This window comes from Bombina bombina, chromosome 1 (assembly GCF_027579735.1).
Source record: "Bombina bombina isolate aBomBom1 chromosome 1, aBomBom1.pri, whole genome shotgun sequence".
In the NCBI taxonomy this organism is placed as follows: domain Eukaryota; kingdom Metazoa; phylum Chordata; class Amphibia; order Anura; family Bombinatoridae; genus Bombina; species Bombina bombina.
In genome coordinates, this window is record NC_069499.1 from 652,114,620 (window position 1) to 652,139,204 (window position 24,585).

General features: G+C 43.8%; 1 protein-coding gene across 1 annotated transcript in view; it reads right to left on the reverse strand.

The window, feature by feature from the left end:
* The window catches only part of THOC2 (THO complex subunit 2), an 889,387-nt gene that overhangs the window by 316,594 nt on the left and 548,208 nt on the right, over window positions 1-24,585 (reverse strand). The window contains 1 exon segment of the mRNA XM_053699115.1: window positions 24,106-24,234. Coding sequence (XP_053555090.1) covers window positions 24,106-24,234 — 129 coding nt within the window.

Below are 24,585 nucleotides of genomic sequence, written 5' to 3' on the forward strand. Positions count from 1 at the left end.
AGCAGCTACTAAGCATATCTAGATATGCTTTTCAGCAAAGAATATCAAGAGAATGAAGCAAAATAGAGAATCAAAGTAAATTGAAAAGTTGTTTATAATTGTATGCTCTGTCTAAATCATGAAAGAAAAAAATTGGGTTTCATGTCCCTTTAACATAGATCATTACAACACATTTTATTCATCCTTCAAAAATATTACCTTTTATTTCTTATTTTTAAACTTCATTTGTGCGTGTTAATTACTTCCTGTCACAGCACTAAATGGATGCTACTGGTCTCCACAGGAAAGCTAATTTAGTAATAAATCTTCTAGAGTAACTTGAGCTGGTTTACTATCCCAATAAAGCTAGAGACATTAAGTCACTTTTGCTCAGGCTCAGTAGAAGCAAAATGCGACTTAAGTTAAAAACATAATTTATGCTTACCTGATAAATTCCTTTCTCCTGTAGTGTAGTCAGTCCACGGGTCATCCATTACTTATGGAATATATCTCTTCCTAACAGGAAACTGCAAGAGAATTACCCAGCAGAGCTGCTATATAGCTCCTCCCCTCACATATCATACTCAGTCATTCGACCAAAGCAGACGAGAAAGGAGGAACCATAGGGTACAGTGGTGACTGGAGTTTAATTAAAATTTAGACCTGCCGTAAAAACAGGGCGGGCCGTGGACTGACTACACTACAGAATTTATCAGGTAAGCATAAATTATGTTTTCTCCTGTTAAGTGTAGTCAGTCCACGGGTCATCCATTACTTATGGAATACCAATACCAAAGCTAAAGTACACGGATGAAGGGAGGGACAAGGCAGGAACATTAAACAGAAGGAACCACTGCCTGAAGTACCTTTCTCCCAAAAATAGCCTCCGACGAAGCAAAAGTGTAAAATTTGTAAAATTTTGAAAAAGTGTGAAGCGAAGACCAAGTCGCAGCCTTGCAAATCTGTTCAACAGAGGCCTCATTTTTAAAGGCCCAGGTGGAAGCCACAGCTCTAGTAGAATGAGCTGTAATCCTTTTAGGAGGCTGCTGTCCAGCAGTCTCATAGGCTAAGCGTATTATGCTACGAAGCCAAAAAGAGAGAGAGGTAGCCGAAGCCTTTTGACCTCTCCTCTGTCCAGAGTAAACGACAAACAGGGAAGAAGTTTGACGAAAATCCTTAGTTGCCTGCAAATAGAATTTCAGGGCACGGACTACGTCCAGATTATGCAAAAGTCGTTCCTTCTTTGAAGAAGGGTTAGGACACAGAGATGGAACAACAATCTCTTGATTGATATTCCGGTTAGTAACTACCTTAGGTAAGAACCCAGGTTTAGTACGCAGGACTACCTTGTCTGAATGAAAAATCAGATGAGGAGAATCACAATGTAAGGCAGATAACTCAGAGACTCTTCGAGCCGAGTAAATAGCCATCAAAAACAGAACTTTCCAAGATAACAGCTTGATATCAATGGAATGAAGGGGTTCAAATGGAACGCCTTGAAGAACATTAAGAACTAAGTTTAAGCTCCACGGCGGAGCAACAGACTTAAACACAGGCTTAATCCTAGTTAAAGCCTGACAGAAAGCCTGAACGTCTGGAACTTCAGCCAGACGTTTGTGTAGAAGAATAGACAGAGCAGAAATCTGTCCCTTTAACGAACTAGTAGATAAGCCCTTTTCTAAACCCTTTTGTAGAAAGGACAATATCCTAGGAATCCTAACCTTACTCCATGAGTAACTCTTGGATTCCCACCAATGTAAATATTTACACCATATCTTATGGTAAATTTTTCTGGTAACAGGCTTCCTAGCCTGTATTAAGGTATCAATAACCGACTCCGAGAAGCCACGCTTTGATAGAATCAAGCGTTCAATCTCCATGCAGTCAGCCTCAGAGAAATTAGATTTGGATGTTTGAAAGGACCCTGAATTAGAAGGTCCTGTCTCAGAGGCAGAGACCACGGTGGACAGGACGACATGTCCACTAGGTCTGCATACCAGGTCCTGCGTGGCCACGCAGGCGCTATCAGAATCACCGAAGCTCTCTCCTGTTTGATCTTGGCAATCAAACAAGGAAGCATCAGGAATGGTGGAAACACATAAGCCATGTTGAAGACCCAAGGGGCTGTCAGAGCATCTATCAGCACCGCTCCCGGGTCCCTGGACCTGGATCCGTAACAAGGAAGCTTGGCGTTCTGATGAGACGCCATGAGATCCAGATCTGGTTTGCCCCAACAACGAATCAGTTGAGCAAAGACCTCCGGATGAAGCTCCCACTCCCCCGGATGAAAAGTCTGGCGACTTAGAAAATCCGCCTCCCAGTTCTCCACGCCTGGGATGTAGATCGCTGACAGGTGGCAAGAGTGAGACTCTGCCCAGCGAATTATCTTTGAGACTTCCAACATCGCTAGGGAACTTCTGGTTCCCCCTTGATAGTTGATGTAAGCCACAGTCGTGATGTTGTCCGACTGAAATCTGATGAACCTCAGAGTTGCTAACTGAGGCCAAGCTAGGAGAGCATTGAATATTGCTCTTAACTCCAGAATATTTATTGGGAGGAGTTTCTCCTCCTGAGTCCATAATCCCTGAGCTTTCAGGGAATTCCAGACTGCTCCCCAGCCTAGAAGGCTGGCGTCTGTTGTTACAATCGTCCAATCTGGCCTGCGAAAGGTCATCCCCTTGGACAGATGTGGCCGAGAAAGCCACCATAGAAGAGAATCTCTGGTCTCTTGATCCAGATTTAGTAGGGGGGACAAATCTGAGTAATCCCCGTTCCACTGACTTAGCATGCACAATTGCAGCGGTCTGAGATGCAGGCGCGCAAATGGTACTATGTCCATTGCCGCCACCATTAAGCCGATTACTTCCATGCACTGAGCTACTGACGGGTGTGGAATGGAGTGAAGGACACGGCAAGCATTTAGAAGTTTTAATAACCTGGCCTCTGTCAGGTAAATTTTCATCTCTACAGAATCTATAAGAGTCCCTAGAAAGGGAACTCTTGTAAGTGGTAATAGAGAACTCTTTTCCACGTTCACCTTCCACCCATGCGACCTCAGAAATGCCAGAACTATCTCTGTATGAGACATGGCAGTTTGAAAACTTGACGCTTGTATCAGAATGTCGTCTAGGTACGGCGTCACCGCTATGCCTCGCGGTCTTAGTACTGCCAGAAGTGATCCTAGAATTTTTGTAAAGATTCTTGGAGCCGTAGCTAATCCGAAGGGAAGAGCTACAAACTGGTAATGCCTGTCTAGGAAGGCAAATCTCAGATACCGGTAATGGTCCTTGTGAATCGGTATGTGAAGGTAGGCATCCTTTAGATCCACTGTGGTCATGTACTGACCCTCTTGGATCATGGGAAGGATGGTTCGAATAGTTTCCATTTTGAATGATGGAACTCTTAGAAATTTGTTTAGGATTTTTAAGTCCAAGATTGGCCTGAAGGTTCCCTCTTTCTTGGGAACCACAAATAGGTTTGAATAGAATCCCTGCCCGTGTTCCGTCCGCGGAACTGGGTGGATTACCCCCATTAGTAAGAGGTCTTGTACACTGCGTAGAAACGCCTCTTTCTTTATTTGGTTTGCTGATAACCTTGAAAGATGAAATCTCCCCCGTGGAGGAGAAGTTTTGAAGTCCAGGAGATATCCCTGAGATATGATCTCCAACGCCCAGGGATCCTGGACATCTCTTGCCCAAGCCTGGGCGAAGAGAGAAAGTCTGCCCCCCAACTAGATCCGTTTCCGGATATGGGGCCCTCTCTTCATGCTGTTTTGGAGGCAGCAGCAGGTTTCTTGGCCTGCTTGCCCCTGTTCCAGGACTGGTTAACTTTCCAGCCCTGTCTGTAACGAGCAACAGCTCCTTCCTGTTTTGGAGCGGAGGAAGTTGATGCTGCTCCTGCCTTGAAGTTACGAAAGGCACGAAAATTAGACTGTTTGGCCTTTGATTTGGCCCTGTCCTGAGGTAGAGCATGGCCCTTACCTCCCGTAATGTCAGCAATAATTTCTTTCAAGCCGGGCCCGAATAAGGTCTGCCCTTTGAAAGGAATATTAAGCAATTTAGATTTAGAAGTCACGTCAGCTGACCAGGATTTAAGCCATAGCGCTCTGCGCGCTTGGATGGCGAATCCGGAGTTCTTAGCCGTAAGTTTGGTTAAATGCACAACGGCATCAGAAACAAATGCGTTAGCTAGCTTAAGTGTCTTAAGCTTGTTGATTATTTCATCCAATGGCGCTGAGCGAATGGCCTCTTCCAGAGACTCAAACCAGAATGCTGCCGCAGCAGTGACAGGCGCAATGCATGCGAGGGGCTGTAAAATAAAACCTTGTTGAACAAACATTTTCTTAAGGTAACCCTCTAATTTTTTATCCATTGGATCTGAAAAGGCACAACTATCCTCCACCGGGATAGTGGTACGCTTAGCTAAAGTAGAAACTGCTCCCTCCACCTTAGGGACCGTCTGCCATAAGTCTCGTGTGGTGGCGTCAATAGGAAACATTTTCCTAAATATGGGAGGAGGGGTAAAAGGCACACCCGGTCTATCCCACTCCTTGCTAATAATCTCTGTAAGCCTTTTTGGTATAGGAAATACGTCAGTACACACCGGTACCGCATAGAATCTATCCAACCTACATAATTTCTCTGGAATTGCAACCGTGTTACAATCATTGAGAGCCGCTAATACCTCCCCTAGCAATGTGCGGAGGTTCTCTAGCTTAAATTTAAAATTGGAAATCTCTGAATCCAGTCTCCCTGGATCAGATCCGTCACCCACAGAATGAAGCTCTCCGTCCTCACGTTCTGCAAACTGTGACGCAGTATCTGACATGGCTCTCATCTCATCCGCGCTCTATCCTTAACCCAGAGCTATCGCGCTTGCCTCTTAATTCTGGCAACTTAGATAATACTTCTGTCATAACAGTAGCCATGTCTCGCAAAGTGATTTGTAAGGGCCTCCCTGATGTACTTGGCGCCACAAAATCACGCACCTCCTGAGCGGGAGGCGAAGGTACTGACACGTGAGGAGAGTTAGTCGGCATAACTTCCCCCTCGTCGTCTGGTGATAATTTCTTTACATGTAAAGATTGACTTTTATTTAAAGTAGCATCAATGCAATTAGTACACAAATTTCTACTGGGCTCCACATTGGCCTTTAAACATAGTGAACAAAGAGATTCATCAGACATGTTTAAACAAACTAGCAATGAGACTAGCAAACTTGGAAATACTTTTCAAAATTAATTTACAAGCAATATAAAAACGTTACTGTGCCTTTAAGAAGCACAGAAAAACTGACAGTTGAAATAACAATGACCAAAATAGTTATCGCAACCAAATTTTCACAGTAAATGTATTAAGTTAGCAAAGGATTGCACCCACCAGCAAATGGATGATTAACCCCTTAGTACCCAAAAACGGATAACAATTATATAATTAACGTTTTTCTCACAGTCAAATACACTGTCACAGGACTGCTGTGCCTGATTACCTCCCTCAAAATGGATTTTGAAGACCCCTGAGCTCTCTAGAGACAATCTGGATCATGGAGGATGAAGTAGACAGATTGTGACTGAATTTTTACTGCGCAAAAAAGCGCTAAAATAGGCCCCTCCCACTCATTACAACAGTGGGGAAGCTCAGAAACTGTTTCTATGCAGAAAACAAAAATGGCCATGTGGTAAAAATCATGCCCTAATAAGTTTTATCACCAAGTACCTCACAAAAACGATTAACAAGCCAGTAAACGTTTTAAACATACATTTGAAAGTTATGTATTATTATTAATAAGCCTGCTACCAGTCGTTTTTACTGCAGTTAAGGCTCATACATTATTTCAGTATTAACAGTATTTTCAGAGTCAATTCCATTCCTTAGAAAAATACATTCAGTGTACACACACACACACACATCAGCCTGATACCAGTCGCTATCACTGCATTTAAGGCTGAACTTACTTTACAATGGTATCAGCAGTATTTTCTCAGTCAATTCCATTCCTCAGAAAATAAATTACTGCACATACCTCATTTGTTGCAGGGGAGCCCTGCATGCTATTCCCCTTCTCTGAAGTTACCTCACTCCTCAGATGAGAAACAGCCAGTGGATCTTAGTTACGTCTGCTAAGACCATAGAAAAAAACCCAGGCAGATTCTTCTTCTAATGCTGCCTGAGAATAAACAGCACACTCCGGTGCCATTTAAAAATAACAAACTTTTGATTGTAGAAATAAACTAAGTTAAAAAACACCACAGATCTCTCACAGCTTCCTTTTTAGTTAGGCTGCAAGAGAATGACTGAGTATGATATGTGAGGGGAGGAGCTATATAGCAGCTCTGCTGGGTAATTCTCTTGCAGTTTCCTGTTAGGAAGAGATATATTCCATAAGTAATGGATGACCCGTGGACTGACTACACTTAACAGGAGAAAACATATTTGCTCACTTAACTCCCTGACAGCAGTGGCATCAGCAAGAAATTCTAAGTGCTCCTTTTGCAAGAAAACAAGTTGCATAATGTTTTTACACAATCTGTTTATTTTTATGCTTACTTTGTTTTAACTTTGTTTTTTTTTTACAAAAGGAGCACTGTTTAATAGCCCTAAGGAAAAGCTATTTCTAAGTATATTGAAGCAAATATTCAGAGGGTCATTTATAAAGCTGCATTTTGCAGCTTTTGAGCCCATAACTGCAATTCAAACTGACACTAAACACTAACTACATTTCATGCAACTCCCTCAAATCATGGGTGCTGCCATTATGGAACCTGTGAACACTAACTACATTTCATCCACCTCCCTCTAATAATGGGTGCTGCCTTCATGGAACCTAGATTACACTGCAGGTATCTGAATGAGTTTCTGCAAGTTTGTAACTATGTCAGCACTGGAATGCAGTGAAACTCAGATTTCAAAATGGCAGCACCCTTTACTAGAAGGAGGTGGGGAAAAACCTCAATACTAAAGTCCCAAACAAATATCCAGATGGCCTCTTTTTTTTTAGTAACTGTTCCCTATCACCTCCTCGTCTGGGCTTTTTCACTTGCTCAATAATTTGAAATCGCAACTGAGAAACTGGATGTCCTAATTGGTGTTACATGTATAAAACTTTTTTTTTTAATAAAACTTCTGTCTCGTACTTGGATGAGTAAAAAAAATTAAATAAAATACAAATTACACACCGAAACATTTTTGTAAGTTTTGGCAATGTACATAAACTTTGAAAAAGCTTTTTGTAATTGTGCTGCTACTTAGACACTGTTTGGAGTGATTTGTTAGGCATCTAAAACTTACTATAGTGAGTGTGCTGTACTATTTTGTGATTTTTGGAGATGAAAAAAACCTCAGCAAGTCTAATATGTATTATCTAACAAAGAAAAATGTTTATTTAAGCATATTCATTAAATCACATGTATCCCTTGTAGTAAGGTTTTAAAAAATGAAAAAACTTAAATTATGCTTACCTGATCATTTTCTTTTCTTCAGATGGAAAAAGTCCACAGCTGCATTTATTACTTTTGGGAATTCAGAATCTGGCCACCAGGAGAAGGCAAAGACACCCCAGCCAAAGGCTTAAATACTCCACCCAATTCCCTCATCCCCAAGTCATTCTGCCGAGGAATAAGAAACAGTAGAACATACATCAGGGTGAAAAGGTGCCAGAAGAACAAAAATAACAGACGCCCCACAGAAAAAAATACGGGCGGGGAGCTGTGGACTCTTTCCATCTGATGAAAAGAAAATCATCAGGTAAGCATAATTTAAGTTATTCTTCATAAATGGAAAGAGTCCACAGCCGCATTCAATACTTTTGGAAAAACAATACCCAAGCTATAGAGGACACTAAAAGCAAAAAACGGGAGGGTACAAGAGGCAGCCCATTCTGAGCGCACCAGGCCTGAAAACCCATACCTAACAAAATCCCACTTTGTCCGAAGCCGAGAACAACTTTGGGAAAAAAAAGAAAAAGCCCAAGGACACTGACCCCCAGATAGTCCACAGTCTTGCTAGAGACAGCAGGAACTAGACTCGACTGAGTCAACAGCCTCCAAAAGACACTGTCCACAGCAGTCGGTCTCCAAACAACACACCCCTTACTAAAGAAAGGGAACAAACTACGGTATTCTTCCCAAAGAAGAAAAGGCACGGAGAAAACATGATTGTACTTGTAAAGCGTGGCTAATCCTCCTTAAGGGACTCAAGGCTGAGTAGACCTCGCCAGGGATCGAAATTGCAACCCTCGATTTGCTACAGTGCAGAGTAGCCACAGTGCATTAGTATGCTGAGCTAGCTACCAGCTAGCATAAGGAACTTCCAGAAAAAAACCCTAAAAAGGGCATGAGTCCTAAATAAAAACACAGAGCAAAACCCGAGGAACTGGGTCAGGCTAACAGAGACCAAGCCAGTCTCATAGAAACAAGGGGAGGCAATGCCCAGACTCCAGAAATACAGAAAACACAGGATAAGACCGGGAGTCTGAAATAGAGAGAGAGAGAGGATCCTCCTCTAACAGTGCAACCGCACTCCAGGCCTCCAAGTCGCAAAAAGGTATCTCAGAATACCGAAATGTTCAGAACGAAATCTTGTGCAGCAAGCTCAGATAGGTCTGATGAACAACACCTGAAGCAAAAAAACAGAATTTATGTTTACCTGATAAATTTCTTTCTCCAACGGTGTGTCCGGTCCACGGCGTCATCCTTACTTGTGGGATATTCTCTTCCCCAACAGGAAATGGCAAAGAGCCCAGCAAAGCTGGTCACATGATCCCTCCTAGGCTCCGCCTACCCCAGTCATTCGACCGACGTTAAGGAGGAATAATAGCATAGGAGAAACCATATGGTACCGTGGTGACTGTAGTTAAAGAAAATAAATTTTCAGACCTGATTAAAAAACCAGGGCGGGCCGTGGACCGGACACACCGTTGGAGAAAGAAATTTATCAGGTAAACATAAATTCTGTTTTCTCCAACATAGGTGTGTCCGGTCCACGGCGTCATCCTTACTTGTGGGAACCAATACCAAAGCTTTAGGACACGGATGAAGGGAGGGAGCAAATCAGGTCACCTAAATGGAAGGCACCACGGCTTGCAAAACCTTTCTCCCAAAAATAGCCTCAGAAGAAGCAAAAGTATCAAACTTGTAAAATTTGGTAAAAGTGTGCAGTGAAGACCAAGTCGCTGCCCTACATATCTGATCAACAGAAGCCTCGTTCTTGAAGGCCCATGTGGAAGCCACAGCCCTAGTGGAATGAGCCGTGATTCTTTCGGGAGGCTGCCGTCCGGCAGTCTCGTAAGCCAATCTGATGATGCTTTTAATCCAAAAAGAGAGAGAGGTAGAAGTTGCTTTTTGACCTCTCCTTTTACCTGAATAAACAACAAACAGGGAAGATGTTTGTCTAAAATCCTTTGTAGCATCTAAATAGAATTTTAGAGCGCGAACAACATCCAAATTGTGCAACAAGCGTTCCTTCTTTGAAACTGGTTTCGGACACAGAGAAGGTACGATAATCTCCTGGTTAATGTTTTTGTTGGAAACAACTTTTGGAAGAAAACCAGGTTTAGTACGTAAAACCACCTTATCTGCATGGAACACCAGATAAGGAGGAGAACACTGCAGAGCAGATAATTCTGAAACTCTTCTAGCAGAAGAAATTGCAACTAAAAACAAAACTTTCCAAGATAATAACTTAATATCAACGGAATGTAAGGGTTCAAACGGAACCCCCTGAAGAACTGAAAGAACTAAATTGAGACTCCAAGGAGGAGTCAAAGGTTTGTAAACAGGCTTGATTCTAACCAGAGCCTGAACAAAGGCTTGAACATCTGGCACAGCTGCCAGTTTTTTGTGAAGTAACACCGACAAGGCAGAAATCTGTCCCTTCAGGGAACTTGCCGATAATCCTTTTTCCAATCCTTCTTGAAGGAAGGATAGAATCCTAGGAATCTTAACCTTGTCCCAAGGGAATCCTTTAGATTCACACCAACAGATATATTTTTTCCAAATTTTATGGTAAATCTTTCTAGTTACAGGCTTTCTGGCCTGAACAAGAGTATCGATAACAGAATCTGAGAAACCTCGCTTCGATAAAATCAAGCGTTCAATCTCCAAGCAGTCAGCTGGAGTGAAACCAGATTCGGATGTTCGAACGGACCCTGAACAAGAAGGTCTCGTCTCAAAGGTAGCTTCCAAGGTGGAGCCGATGACATATTCACCAGATCTGCATACCAAGTCCTGCGTGGCCACGCAGGAGCTATCAAGATCACCGACGCCCTCTCCTGATTGATCCTGGCTACCAGCCTGGGGATGAGAGGAAACGGCGGGAACACATAAGCTAGTTTGAAGGTCCAAGGTGCTACTAGTGCATCCACTAGAGCCGCCTTGGGATCCCTGGATCTGGACCCGTAGCAAGGAACTTTGAAGTTCTGACGAGAGGCCATCAGATCCATGTCTGGAATGCCCCAAAGTTGAGTGACTTGGGCAAAGATTTCCGGATGGAGTCCCCACTCCCCCGGATGCAATGTCTGACGACTCAGAAAATCCGCTTCCCAATTTTCCACTCCCGGGATGTGGATAGCAGACAGGTGGCAGGAGTGAGACTCCGCCCATAGAATGATCTTGGTCACTTCTTCCATCGCTAGGGAACTCCTTGTTCCCCCCTGATGGTTGATGTACGCAACAGTCGTCATGTTGTCTGATTGAAACCGTATGAACTTGGTCCTCGCTAGCTGAGGCCAAGCCTTGAGAGCATTGAATATCGCTCTCAGTTCCAGAATATTTATCGGTAGAAGAGATTCTTCCCGAGACCAAAGACCCTGAGCTTTCAGGGATCCCCAGACCGCGCCCCAGCCCATCAGACTGGCGTCGGTCGTGACAATGACCCACTCTGGTCTGTGGAATGTCATCCCTCGTGATAGGTTGTCCAGGGACAGCCACCAACGGAGTGAGTCTCTGGTCCTCTGATTTACTTGTATCTTTGGAGACAAGTCTGTATAGTCCCCATTCCACTGACTGAGCATGCACAGTTGTAACGGTCTTAGATGAATGCGCGCAAAAGGAACTATGTCCATTGCCGCTACCATCAACCCGATCACTTCCATGCACTGAGCTACGGAAGGAAGAGGAACGGAATGAAGTATTCGACAAGAGTCCAGGAGCTTTGTCTTTCTGGCCTCTGTTAGAAAAATCCTCATTTCTGAGGAGTCTATAATTGTTCCCAAGAAGGGAACCCTTGTTGACGGGGATAGAGAACTCTTTTCCACGTTCACTTTCCAGCCGTGCGATCTGAGAAAGGCCAGGACGATGTCCGTGTGAGCCTTTGCTCGAGGGAGGGACGACGCTTGAATCAGAATGTCGTCCAGGTAAGGTACTACTGCAATGCCCCTTGGTCTTAGCACAGCTAGAAGGGACCCTAGTACCTTTGTGAAAATCCTTGGAGCAGTGGCTAATCCGAAAGGAAGCGCCACGAACTGGTAATGTTTGTCCAGGAAAGCAAACCTTAGGAACCGATGATGTTCCTTGTGGATAGGAATATGTAGATACGCACCCTTTAAATCCACCGTGGTCATGAATTGACCTTCCTGGATGGAAGGAAGGATAGTTCGAATGGTTTCCATCTTGAAAGATGGGACCTTGAGAAATTTGTTTAAGATCTTGAGATCTAGGATTGGTCTGAATGTTCCCTCTTTTTTGGGAACTATGAACAGATTGGAGTAGAACCCCATCCCTTGTTCTCTCAATGGAACAGGATGAATCACTCCCATTTTTAACAGGTCTTCTACGCAAAGTAAGAACGCCTGTCTTTTTATGTGGTCTGAAGACAACTGAGACCTGTGGAACCTTCCCCTTGGGGGAAGTCCCTTGAATTCCAGAAGATAACCCTGGGAGACTATTTCTAGCGCCCAAGGATCCAGAACATCTCTTGCCCAAGCCTGAGCGAAGAGAGAGAGTCTGCCCCCCACCAGATCCGGTCCCGGATCGGGGGCCGATATTTCATGCTGTCTTGGTAGCAGTGGCAGGTTTCTTTGCCTGCTTTCCCTTGTTCCAGCCTTGCATTGGTCTCCAAGCTGGCTTGGCCTGAGAAGTATTACCTTCTTGCTTAGAGGACGTAGCACCTTGGGCTGGTCCGTTTTTACGAAAGGGACGAAAATTAGGTCTATTTTTTGCCTTGAAAGGCCGATCCTGAGGAAGGGCATGGCCCTTACCCCCAGTGATATCAGAGATAATCTCTTTCAAGTCAGGACCAAACAGCGTTTTCCCCTTGAAAGGAATGTTTAGTAGCTTGTTCTTGGAAGACGCATCAGCCGACCAAGATTTCAACCAAAGCGCTCTGCGCGCCACAATAGCAAACCCAGAATTCTTAGCCGCTAACTTAGCCAATTGCAAAGAGGCGTCTAGAGTGAAAGAATTAGCCAATTTGAGAGCATTGACTCTGTCCATAATCTCCTCATAAGGAGGCGAGTCACTATCGAGCACCTTAATCAGTTCATCAAACCAGAAATATGCGGCTGTAGTGACAGGGACAATGCATGAAATGGGTTGTAGAAGGTAACCCTGCTGAACAAACATCTTTTTAAGCAAACCTTCTAATTTTTTATCCATAGGATCTTTGAAAGCACAACTATCCTCTATGGGAATAGTGGTGCGTTTGTTTAAAGTAGAAACCGCTCCCTCGACCTTGGGGACTGACTGCCATAAGTCCTTTCTGGGGTCGACCATAGGAAACAATTTTTTAAATATGGGGGGAGGGACGAAAGGAATACCGGGCCTTTCCCATTCTTTATTAACAATGTCCGCCACCCGCTTGGGTATAGGAAAAGCTTCTGGGAGCCCCGGCACCTCTAGGAACTTGTCCATTTTACATAGTTTCTCTGGGATGACCAAATTTTCACAATCATCCAGAGTGGATAATACCTCCTTAAGCAAAATGCGGAGATGTTCCAATTTAAATTTAAAAGTAATCACATCAGATTCAGCCTGCTGAGAAATATTCCCTAAATCAGTAATTTCTCCCTCAGACAAAACCTCCCTGGCCCCCTCAGATTGGGTTAGGGGCCCTTCAGAGATATTAATATCAGCGTCGTCATGCTCTTCAGTAACTAAAACAGAGCATCCACGCTTACGCTGAACAGGGTTCATTTTGGCTAAAATGTTTTTGACAGAATTATCCATTACAGCCGTTAATTGTTGCATAGTAAGGAGTATTGGCGCGCTAGATGTACTAGGGGCCTCCTGAGTGGGCAAGACTCGTGTAGACGAAGGAGGGAATGATGCAGTACCATGCTTACTCCCCTCACTTGAGGAATCATCTTGGGCATCATTGTCATTATCACATAAATCACATTTATTTAAATGAATAGGAATTCTGGCTTCCCCACATTCAGAACACAGTCTATCTGGTAGTTCAGACATGTTAAACAGGCATAAACTTGATAAGAAAGTACAAAAAACGTTTTGAAATAAAACCGTTACTGTCACTTTAAATTTTAAACTGAACACACTTTATTACTGCAATTGCGAAAAAACATGAAGGAATTGTTCAAAATTCACCAAACTTTCACCACAGTGTCTTAAAGCCTTGAAAATATTGCACACCAAATTTGGAAGCTTTAACCCTTAAAATAACGGAACCGGAGCCGTTTTAAGCTTTAACCCCTTTACAGTCCCTGGTATCTGCTTTGCTGAGACCCAACCAAACCCAAGGGGAATACGATACCAAATGATGCCTTCAGAAGTCTTTTGTAAGTATCAGAGCTCCTCTCACATGCGACTGCATGCCATGCCTCTCAAAAACAAGTGCGCAACACCGGCGCGAAAATGAGACTCTGCCTATGCTTTGGGAAAGCCCCTAAAGAATAAGGTATCTAAAACAGTGCCTGCCGATATTATTATATCAAAATACCCAGAATAAATGATTCCTCAAGGCTAAATAAGTGTTAATTCAATCGATTTAGCCCAAAAAATGTCTACAGTCTAAATAAGCCCTTGTGAAGCCCTTATTTACAATCGTAATAAACATGGCTTACCGGATCCCATAGGGAAAATGACAGCTTCCAGCATTACATCGTCTTGTTAGAATGTGTCATACCTCAAGCAGCAAAGACTGCAAACTGTTCCCCCAACTGAAGTTAATGCTCTCAACAGTCCTGTGTGGAACAGCCATGGATTTTAGTTACGGTTGCTAAAATCATTTTCCTCATACAAACAGAATTCTTCATCTCTTTTCTGTTTCTGAGTAAATAGTACGTACCAGCACTATTTGAAAATAACAAACTCTTGATTGAATAATGAAAAACTACAGTTAAACACTAAAAAACTCTAAGCCATCTCCGTGGAGATGTTGCCTGTACAACGGCAAAGAGAATGACTGGGGTAGGCGGAGCCTAGGAGGGATCATGTGACCAGCTTTGCTGGGCTCTTTGCCATTTCCTGTTGGGGAAGAGAATATCCCACAAGTAAGGATGACGCCGTGGACCGGACACACCTATGTTGGAGAAACATAATTTATGCTTACCTGATAAATTTATTTCTCTTGTAGTGTATCCAGTCCACGGATCATCCATAACTTGTGGGATATTCTCCTTCCCAACAGGAAGTTGCAAGAGGATCACCCACAGCAGAGCTGCTATATAGCTCCTCCACTCACTGCCATATCCAGTCATTCGACCGAAACAAGCCGAGAAAGGAGAAACCATAGGGTGCAGTGGTGATTGTAGTTTAATTAAAAATGTAGACCTGCCTTAAAAGGACAGGGCGGGCCGTGGACTGGATACACTACAAGAGAAATAAATTTATCAGGTTAGCATAAATTAAGTTTTCTCTTGTTAAGTGTATCCAGTCCACGGATCATCCATTACTTGTGGGATACCAATACCAAAGCTAAAGTACACGGATGATGGGAGGGACAAGGCAGGAACTTAAACGGAAGGAACCACTGCCTGTAGAATCTTTCTCCCAAAAACAGCCTCCGAAGAAGCAAAAGTATCAAATTTGTAAAATTTGGAAAAAGTATGAAGCGAAGACCAAGTTGCAGCCTTGCAAATCTGTTCAACAGAGGCCTAATTTTTAAAGGCCCAGGTGGAAGCCACAGCTCAAGTAGAATGAGCTGTAATCCTTTCAGGAGGCTGCTGTCCAGCAGTCTCATAGGCTAAACGGATTATACTCCGAAGCCAAAAAGAAAGAGAGGTTGCCGAGGCCTTCTGACCTCTCCTCTGTCCAGAGTAAACAACAAACAGGTTAGACGTTTGGCGAAAATCTTTAGTAGCCTGTAAGTAAAACTTCAAGGCACGGACTACGTCTAGATTATGCAAAAGACGTTCCTTCTTTGAAGAAGGATTAGGACATAATGATGGAACAGCAATCTCTTGATTGATATTCTTGTTAGAAACCACCTTAGGTAAAAACCCAGGTTTTGTACGCAGAACAAATTTATCTGAATGAAAGATCAGATAAGGAGAATCACAATGTAAGGCAGATAACTCCGAGACTCTTCGAGCCGAGGAAATAGCCATCAGAAAAAGAACTTTCCATGAAAGAAGTTTGATATCAATAGAATGAAGGGGTTCAAACGGAACCCCTTGAAGAACTTTAAGAACCAAGTTTAAGCTCCTTGGAGGAGCAACAGGTTTAAACACAGGCTTAATTCTAACTAAAGCCTGACAAAATGCCTGAACGTCTGGAACTTCTGCCAGACGCTTGTGTAAAAGAATAGACAGAGCAGAAATCTGTCCCTTTAAAGAACTAGCTGATAATCCTTTGTCCAAACCCTCTTGGAGGAAGGACAATATCCTAGGAATCCTAACCCTACTCCATGAGTAATTCTTGGATTCACACCAATGAAGATATTTACGCCATATATTGTGGTAAATTTTCCTGGCGACAGGCTTTTGTGCCTGTATTAAGGTATCAATTACTGACTCGGAGAAGCCACGGTTCGATAGGATCAAGCGTTCAATCTCCATGCAGTCAGTCTCAGAGAAAGTAGATTCGGATGATTGAAAGGACCTTGTATGAGAAGGTCTTGTCTCAGAGGCAGAGTCCATGGTGGAAAGGATGACATGTCCACTAGGTCTGCATACCAGGTCCTGCGTGGCCACGCAGGCGCTATCAATATCACCGATGCTCTTTCCTGTTTGATTTTGGCAATCAGACGAGGGAGCAGAGGAAACGGTGGAAACACATAAGCCAGGTTGAAGAACCAAGGCGCTGCTAGAGCATCTATCAGAGCCGCTTCTGGGTCCCTGGACCTGGATCCGTAACAAGGAAGCTTGGCGTTCTGGCGAGACGCCATGAGATCCAATTCTGGTTTGCCCCAACGGAGAACCAATTGAGCAAACACCCCCGGATGGAGTTCCCATTCCCCCGGATGAAAAGTCTGCCGACTTAGAAAATACGCCTCCCAGTTCTCTACACCTGGGATATGGATCGCTGACAGGTGGCAAGAGTGAGTCTCTGCCCAGCGAATTATCTTGGAGACTTCTGACATCGCTAGGGAACTCCTGGTTCCCCCTTGATGGTTGATGTAAGCCACAGTCGTGATGTTGTCCGACTGAAATCTGATGAACCTCAGTGTTGCTAGCTGAAGCCAAGCCAGAAGAGCATTGAATATTGCTCTTAACTCCAGAATATTTATTGGGAGAAGTTTCTCCTCCTGAGTCCATGAACCCTGAGCCTTCAGGGAGTTCCAGACTGCACCCCAACCTAGAAGGCTGGCATCTGTTGTTACAATTGTCTAATCTGGTCTGCAAAAGGTCATACCCTTGGACACATGGGCCCGAGATAAGCACCAGAGAAGAGAATCTCTGGTTTCCTGATCCAGATTTAGTAGAGGGAACAAATCTGTGTAATCCCCATTCCACTGACTGAGCGTGCATAATTGCAGCGGTCTGAGATGCAGGCGTGCGAATGGCACTATGTCCATCGCCGCTACCATTAAGCCGATTACTTCCATGCACTGAGCCACCGTGGGGCGCGGAATGGAGTGAAGAACACGGCAAGCATTTAGAAATTTTGATAACCTGGACTCCGTCAGGTAAATTTTCATTTCTACAGAATCTATTAGAGTCCCTAGGAAGGAAACCCTCGTGAAGGAGATAGAGAACTCTTTTCTTCGTTCACTTTCCACCCATGCGACCTCAGGAATGCCAGAACTATCTCTGTATGAGATTTGGCAATTTGAAAGCTTGACGCCTGTATCAGGATATCGTCCAGGTAAGGAGCCACCGTTATGCCTCGCGGTCTTAGGACCGCCAGAAGTGAGCCCAGAACCTTTGTAAAAATTCTTGGGACTGTAGCCAACCCGAATGGAAGAGCTACAAATTGGTAATGCCTGTCTAGATAGGCAAACCTCAGGAACTGATGATGATTCTTGTGAATCGGGATGTGAAGGTAGGCATCCTTTAAATCCACTGTGGTCATGTACTGACCCTCTTGGATCATGGGTAAAATGGTTCGAATAGTTTCCATCTTGAATGACGGAACTCTGAGGAATTTGTTTAGGATCTTTAAATCCAAAATTGGTCTGAAGGTTCCCTCTTTTTTGGGAACCACAAACAGATTTGAATAAAACCCCTGTCCTTGTTCCGTCCGCAGAACTGGATGGATCACTCCCATTACAAGGAGATCTTGTACGCAGCTTAGGAATGCCTCTTTCTTTATCTGGTTTGCAGATAATCTTGAAAGGTGAAATCTCCCTTGTGGAGGAGAAGCTTTGAAGTCCAGAAGATATCCCTGAGATATGATCTCCAACGCCCAGGGATCCTGAACATCTCTTGCCCACGCCTGGGCGAAGAGAGAGAGTCTGAACCCTACTAGATCCGTTGTCGGATAGGGGGCCGCTCCTTCATGCTGTCTTAGAGGCAGCAGCAGGCTTTCTGGCCTGCTTGCCCTTGTTCCAGGACTGGTTAGGTTTCCAGGCCTGCTTGGATTGAGCCAAAGTTCCCTCTTGTTTTGCAACAGAGGAAGTTGATGCTGCACCTGCCTTGAAATTTCGAAAGGCACGAAAATTAGACTGTTTGGCCTTTGATTTGGCCCTGTCCTGAGGAAGGGAATGACCCTTACCTCCAGTAATGTCAGCAATAATTTCTTTCAAACCAGGTCTGCCCCTTGAATGGAATGTTGAGTAATTTAGACTTCGAAGTCACATCAGCTGACCAGGATTTGAGCCATAGTGCCCTACGCGCCTGGATGGCGAATCCGGAAATCTTAGCCGTTAGTTTAGTCAAATGAACAATAGCATCAGAAACAAATGAGTTAGCTAGCTTAAGAGTTCTAAGCTTGTCAACAATTTCAGTCAATGGAGCTGTATGGATGGCCTCTTCCAGGGCCTCAAACCAGAATGCCGCCGCAGCAGTGACAGGCGCAATGCATGCAAGGGGCTGTAAAATAAAACCTTGTTGAATAAACATTTTCTTAAGGTAACCCTCCAATTTTTTATCCATTGGATCTGAAAAAGCACAACTGTCCTCAACCGGGATAGTGGTACGCTTTGCTAAAGTAGAAACTGCTCCCTCCACTTTAGGGACAGTCTGCCATAAGTCCCGTGTAGTGGCATCTATTGGAAACATTTTTCTAAATATATGAGGTGGTGAAAAGGGCACACCGGGCCTATCCCACTCCTTACTAATAATTTCTGTAAGCCTTTTAGGTATTGGAAAAACATCAGTACTCACCGGCACTGCATAGTATTTATCCAGCCTAAACAATTTCTCTGGCACTGCAATTGTGTCACAGTCATTCAGAGCAGCTAATACCTCCCCAAGCAATACACGGAGGTTCTCAAGCTTAAATTTAAAATTAGAAATCTCTGAATCAGGTCTCCCCGATTCAGAGACGTCACCCACAGACTGAAGCTCTCCGTCCTCAGGTTCTGCATATTGTGACGCAGTATCAGACATGGCTCTTACAGCATCTACGCGTTCTGTATCTCGTCTAACCCCAGAGCTATCGCGCTTGCCTCTCAATTCAGGCAATCTGGATAATACCTCTGACAGGGTATTATTCATGATTGCAGCCATGTCCTGCAAAGTAATCGCTATGGGCGTCCCTGATGTACTTGACGCCATATTAGCGTGCGTCCCTTGAGCGGGAGGCGAAGGGTCCGACACGTGGGGAGAGTTAGTCGGCATAACTTCCCCCTCGACAGACCCCTCTGGTGACAATTCTTTTATAGATAAAGACTGATCTTTACTGTTTAAGGTGAAATCAATACATTTAGTACACATTCTCCTATGGGGCTCCACCATGGCTTTTAAACATAATGAACAAGTATCCTCTGTTTCAGACATGTTTGTACAGACTAGCAATGAGACTAGCAAGCTTGGAAAACACTTTAAAGCAAGTTAACAAGCAATATAAAAAACGTTACTGTGCCTTTAAGAGAAACAAATTTTGACAAAATTTGAAATAACAGTGAAAAAAGGCAGTTACACTAACAACATTTTTACAGTGTATGTAACATGTCAGCAGAGCATTGCACCCACTTGCAAATGGATGATTAACCCCTTAACAAAAACAGAATAATAAATGACAAAAACATTTTTTAAACACAGTCACAACAACTGCCACAGTCTACTATGATTGTTACCCTCCTCAAACACGACTTTGAAGCCTTTTGAGCCCTTCAGAGATGCCCTGTATCATGCAGAGGGAAGCTGAATGTCTCTGTCAGTATTTTTATCTGCACAGAAAAGCACTAAAATAGGCCCTTCCCACTCATATTGCAACAGTTGAAAGCCTCAGGAAACTGTTTCTAGGCAAAAATCAAGCCAGCCATGTGGAAAAAAACTAGGCCCCAATAAGTTTTGTCACCAAACATATATAAAAACGATTAACATGCCAGCAAATGTTTTATATTACACCTTTATAAGAGTATGTATCTCTGTTAATAAGCCTGATACCAGTCGCTATCACTGCATTTAAGGCTTAACTTACATTAATCCGGTATCAGCAGCATTTTTCTAGCAAATTCCATCCCTAGAAATATGTTAACTGCACATACCTTATTGCAGGAAAACCTGCACGCCATTCCCCCTCTGGAGTTACCTCACTCCTCCGAATATGTGAGAACGGCAGTGGATCTTAGTTACTTCTGCTAAGATCATAGAAATCACAGGCAGATTCTTCTTCTAATGCTGCCTGAGATGAAACAGTACACTACGGTACCATTTAAAAATAACAAACTTTTGATTGAAGTTAAAAAACTAACTATAATACACCACTCTCCTCTTACTACGTCCATCTTTGTTGAGAGTTGCAAGAGAATGACTGGATATGGCAGTGAGGGGAGGAGCTATATAGCAGCTCTGCTGTGGGTGATCCTCTTGCAACTTCCTGTTGGGAAGGAGAATATCCCACAAGTAATTGATGATCCGTGGACTGGATACACTTAACAAGAGAAACACTGCACGCTGCAGTCATCTAAAAATGACTATGAAACTTAAATACTTGCAGGGCAAGTAGAAAGCAGTTGAAGATAGGATCATTCAGATTGCTAAATATCCACTAACCAGCAGATAATGTCGCAGGCTAAGAGCCGCCAGTCCATCCCAAAAATCTTGAATGTGGAGAAAGGAGAAACCTCAAAAAGGCTTTCTGTACCTCGATTGCTCAGAGGACGAATAGCAGAGCAACAGAACTCAGATCCTGCTCCAACACCAGACAAAGCGACGGACATGTCTGATAGACAGGGGGACAGAAAGACTCCAACCACAAGACCCCAGGGAATGGAAAGAAAAAGAGGGACTCACCCACCCAAACAGAGCAATCCAATCCGCTCCTCCAAAATAGGCACTGCCAAGAAGAACCCCCTAGGACCTGGAACAGTCTCTACGTAGAGAGATCAATTTCCAACAGGTGGAACAGAGCCCACAGAACAGCAGTCTGACCTTAACAGAAATAAGCCACCTGATCCAATCTCCTACACACAGGGCAGGACAAAGACCCTCCAGAGAGAGGAAACCCCAACTCATAAGGAAGATAAACTAGGCCCTCCAAAGGGAAGGGCACAGATAAGAACAGCGTACATATCCACAAGACATGAAGCCCTAGTATTATCAAAACACGGACCGAATGAAAAATCATCCAGACACCACTGTTGACCAACAGAGAAAAAACTCCCCAAAGAGGAGCACACTCCGTCCAAAGGACAAGTCAGGCCTTAAAGTTTATAACCAGTACCCGAAGGTGGATGTGAACACTGACCTACCTGCTTGCAAGCCAAATGAGCTAGCCCCTATGTCGCAACATAGGGTCCATGAAAAAAACTGGGTCATCCCGAACAAGTCCACCGGATCATAAGTCTACAGACATCCAAGAAGGATCCCGGGACCCAGAATCGTCCTAGAACGAACGACACCCTCAGGGAACACAAGATACCCCGTCTGAAGCAATCAGACCTCACGGGGATGAGAACCAGGAAACTTCTACAAGACTCACTCGTAATTCCCAGCCCAAAGAGAAGAGAACACCCTTAGCCGGAGGTCAACATCCCCCCAGCAAGGTACTAGGCTGCGACAAAGTCACGCAATTTCTCTAGAGCCCAAAGGCCTCAAGGGCAGCACTAAGGGAAATGAAGACGAGAACAGTCACTCCAACCTACAACGGGAAGGAACACTCTAGTTCCCAAAAAATTCGGAAACGACTGAGCATGTCGCCACGGATCTCAACGGAGTCCCGGCCCACTAGATTGAGAGGTGAATGAGGACTGAACCAATCCCCCATGCCCCTAAGCAACAAAGGACACTCAAGTCCTCTCAGGATGCTAGATGAAGCTTTTAAAATAAAACAAGACAACCACACATCACATAGGCGCCCTCACCGGACCAACCAGCCATAAAAAGGTGCCACGTGTCTGAACTAGGCCTCAAGGACAGAAGGATTTGTACCCAGTCAGGACCAGCCTGAAACCAAGGGCCCCAGACCTGTCAAGGCCCCATAGAGTCTCCCCCGGTGATAGAGGGATAAGAACAGTAAGACAGACTTTCGTAAACAGTACGACCACAAAATCACGAGTATCAATTCCAAAGAGTTCGCAAAGGAAACATCAAACAAAACATGAGCTTTAGACCAAATAAAAATCATTCTCACCGTATGAAAATAAAAAAGATAAGGCAACCCATCGGTTATCGCCCAGGAAGAATGGACAGACCCACAGGACCCGCCCAACAGGGGTCCGAGACTTCCAAGCTCAGAACTGGAAAAGGATACACAAATAACAAAGACTATAAGAAGATTACTTCATCCCCTTATGTCTATGTATGCAAGCCAGTCGAAGAGTAAGACTGAGAATCCCCAGACCCATTAAGAGTGGGATCCTCCAGCAACGCCAAAAACATGCCTTAGGACACGAAGGCACGCCAGTCTATAACAAAAGGCGCAACATACCTCTGCCGAGACAAAAGGAAACATTGGCCCCTAAGGTTGACCCCCTGAGGCATCAGGGGCAGTCTCTCCCCTGGGAGGCTAAACTGGACCAGGCGGTCCCACGGCTGACGAGCCTCGGTTAACGAAACACGGACAATATCATAAGCACACTCCCGGGAGGTGCAGATGCGCCAGCGCCAAAGATATGGCCATGCAGAACCGTGCCTAGAAAGGATAAGTAGCGTTTGGGTTACCTGCACGTGTAATAAGAGTTGATGGTAGGGAACTCGTCTCGTGAGAAATAGAATCCCCAGAGACGGGTGGCTCAGTGGGCCCCCGATTCCCCAATCCCGAGGAACAGAGCACTCAAAAACGGCATTCGGAACATAACTGATGGGCATTTATCAACCGGGCCAATTAATATTCTTCGCAAGAAGTAGAGTCTGAATCAGAGACATCCGTCTCCAAGAATCCTCCATAACGGGGACACTGTAGCCTCCAGAGAACCAGACACCAGCGGACCAGGATTTCTCTGTCACCACACGGTCAGGAACACTGAAATGGAGACAAAAGGTAAACCGTGCAGTCCATGCAAAAGCGCGCCCGACTGAAAAGGTTGAGTCACTAGACATAGGCAGTTATGTTTCAAAATAGCCATAAGCCGAAGCAACACTACACAGTAGCAGACAGAATCACATAACAAACATGATTATAAACCCCCCCTGTTCAATAATCCCCCTCAGGAGATATTAACCCTTGATTCCTTTTTAAAAAAAAAAAAAAAGGAACCTCACTGAGACCCTATGTTAACATTATCCCCGAAAGGTTGTAGCCCTCTCTCGGATAAACAGTTGAAATTACAATACATCCATCATGAAAGTAAAATGAAACAATCTTACCGGAATCTACGCCGTGGAACAGGAACATGGCCCTTCAAGTGTTACAGATAGTAGCGTCGCCTTTGTTTCGCAGAAAGACTCTCCCTGCATCTCCGGACCCTAACTTTCATCCATGCTCTCACAGTCTGACAGGAATACTAAAAACTCCAGTCCCAAGCCGAAGGGTACTACCCTCCATAAGAGACTATCGAAAACTTCTGACACTTCCCTGCCAACCTCCTGGGACAAAAGGCAAATAATAAATGGGAGATAAGGGAAGTGGGAGGAGTATTTAAGCCTTTGGCTGGGGTGTCTTTGCCTCCTCCTGGTGGCCAGATTCTGAATTTCCCAAAGTAATGAATGTAGTTGTGGAATCTTTCCATTTATGAAGAAAATATATACATAAATATAAACCTGAATATTCTTTAATAAAATTGATGCTTAGGAAACACCTTAACCCAGGGAGCCACTGGCTTCTAGAATTTTACCCCTTACTCCTAACTTCGGTAATTCTCAATTTATCTAAATACAAATACCACTGTCTGGCTCCAAAATTTATACAGATTTGTTGTTCCCTGATATAACCAAAAAAAAAATAGTAAGTTGGCTGGCTCTTGTGCATTGTCCAGCATGAAGTGCATTTCTACTTTAAAAACTAATTGTTGAAACCTGCTATGTAACACATCACACAAATATGAAGACCTGCTTTTAAACAAGATACCAGCTGAATTTTATATTGGTATACAATTTGGATTAAACACAGTAACAACAGCACTCAAGTATAAACTGTGATGCACACTGTAAAGAAAATACATATGCCCTGTATCTTTTCACTTTCAAGGAAGTTAATGACATGAGAAATATACATTTGAACATTTAAACAAGCATAGAAAACTGTACCTTGTCATAGATTGCCCTGTCACTGTGCCATTTCGTTACTGTCTCCAGCATGCAACAGAGAAATCTTCCGTACCGACTGGCTTCATTTTCAGTACAACTTGCCACAGTGTAAATTATATCAGAAAATACCTAGAAACAAATGTTCATGAGATAACAGATAATATAGATCCAGATAAAAAAAAAGAGGATTAACACTAGATGCAAACAAATAGATAGGACACCTGTAAGTTTAATATTTAAGAGAGAGAAAAATTCAAAATTAAAGGAATAGTCTAGTCAAAATTAAACTTTCATGAGTCAGATAGTGCACTCAATTTTAAGCAACCTTCAAATTAACTCCTATTATCAATTTTAATTATCTTGCTATCTTTATTTGAAAGAGCAGGAATGTAAGCTTAGGAGCCGGCCCATTTTTGGTTCAACCCCCTGGGTAGTGCTAGCTTATTGGTGGCCACATTTAGACACCAATCAGCAAGCACT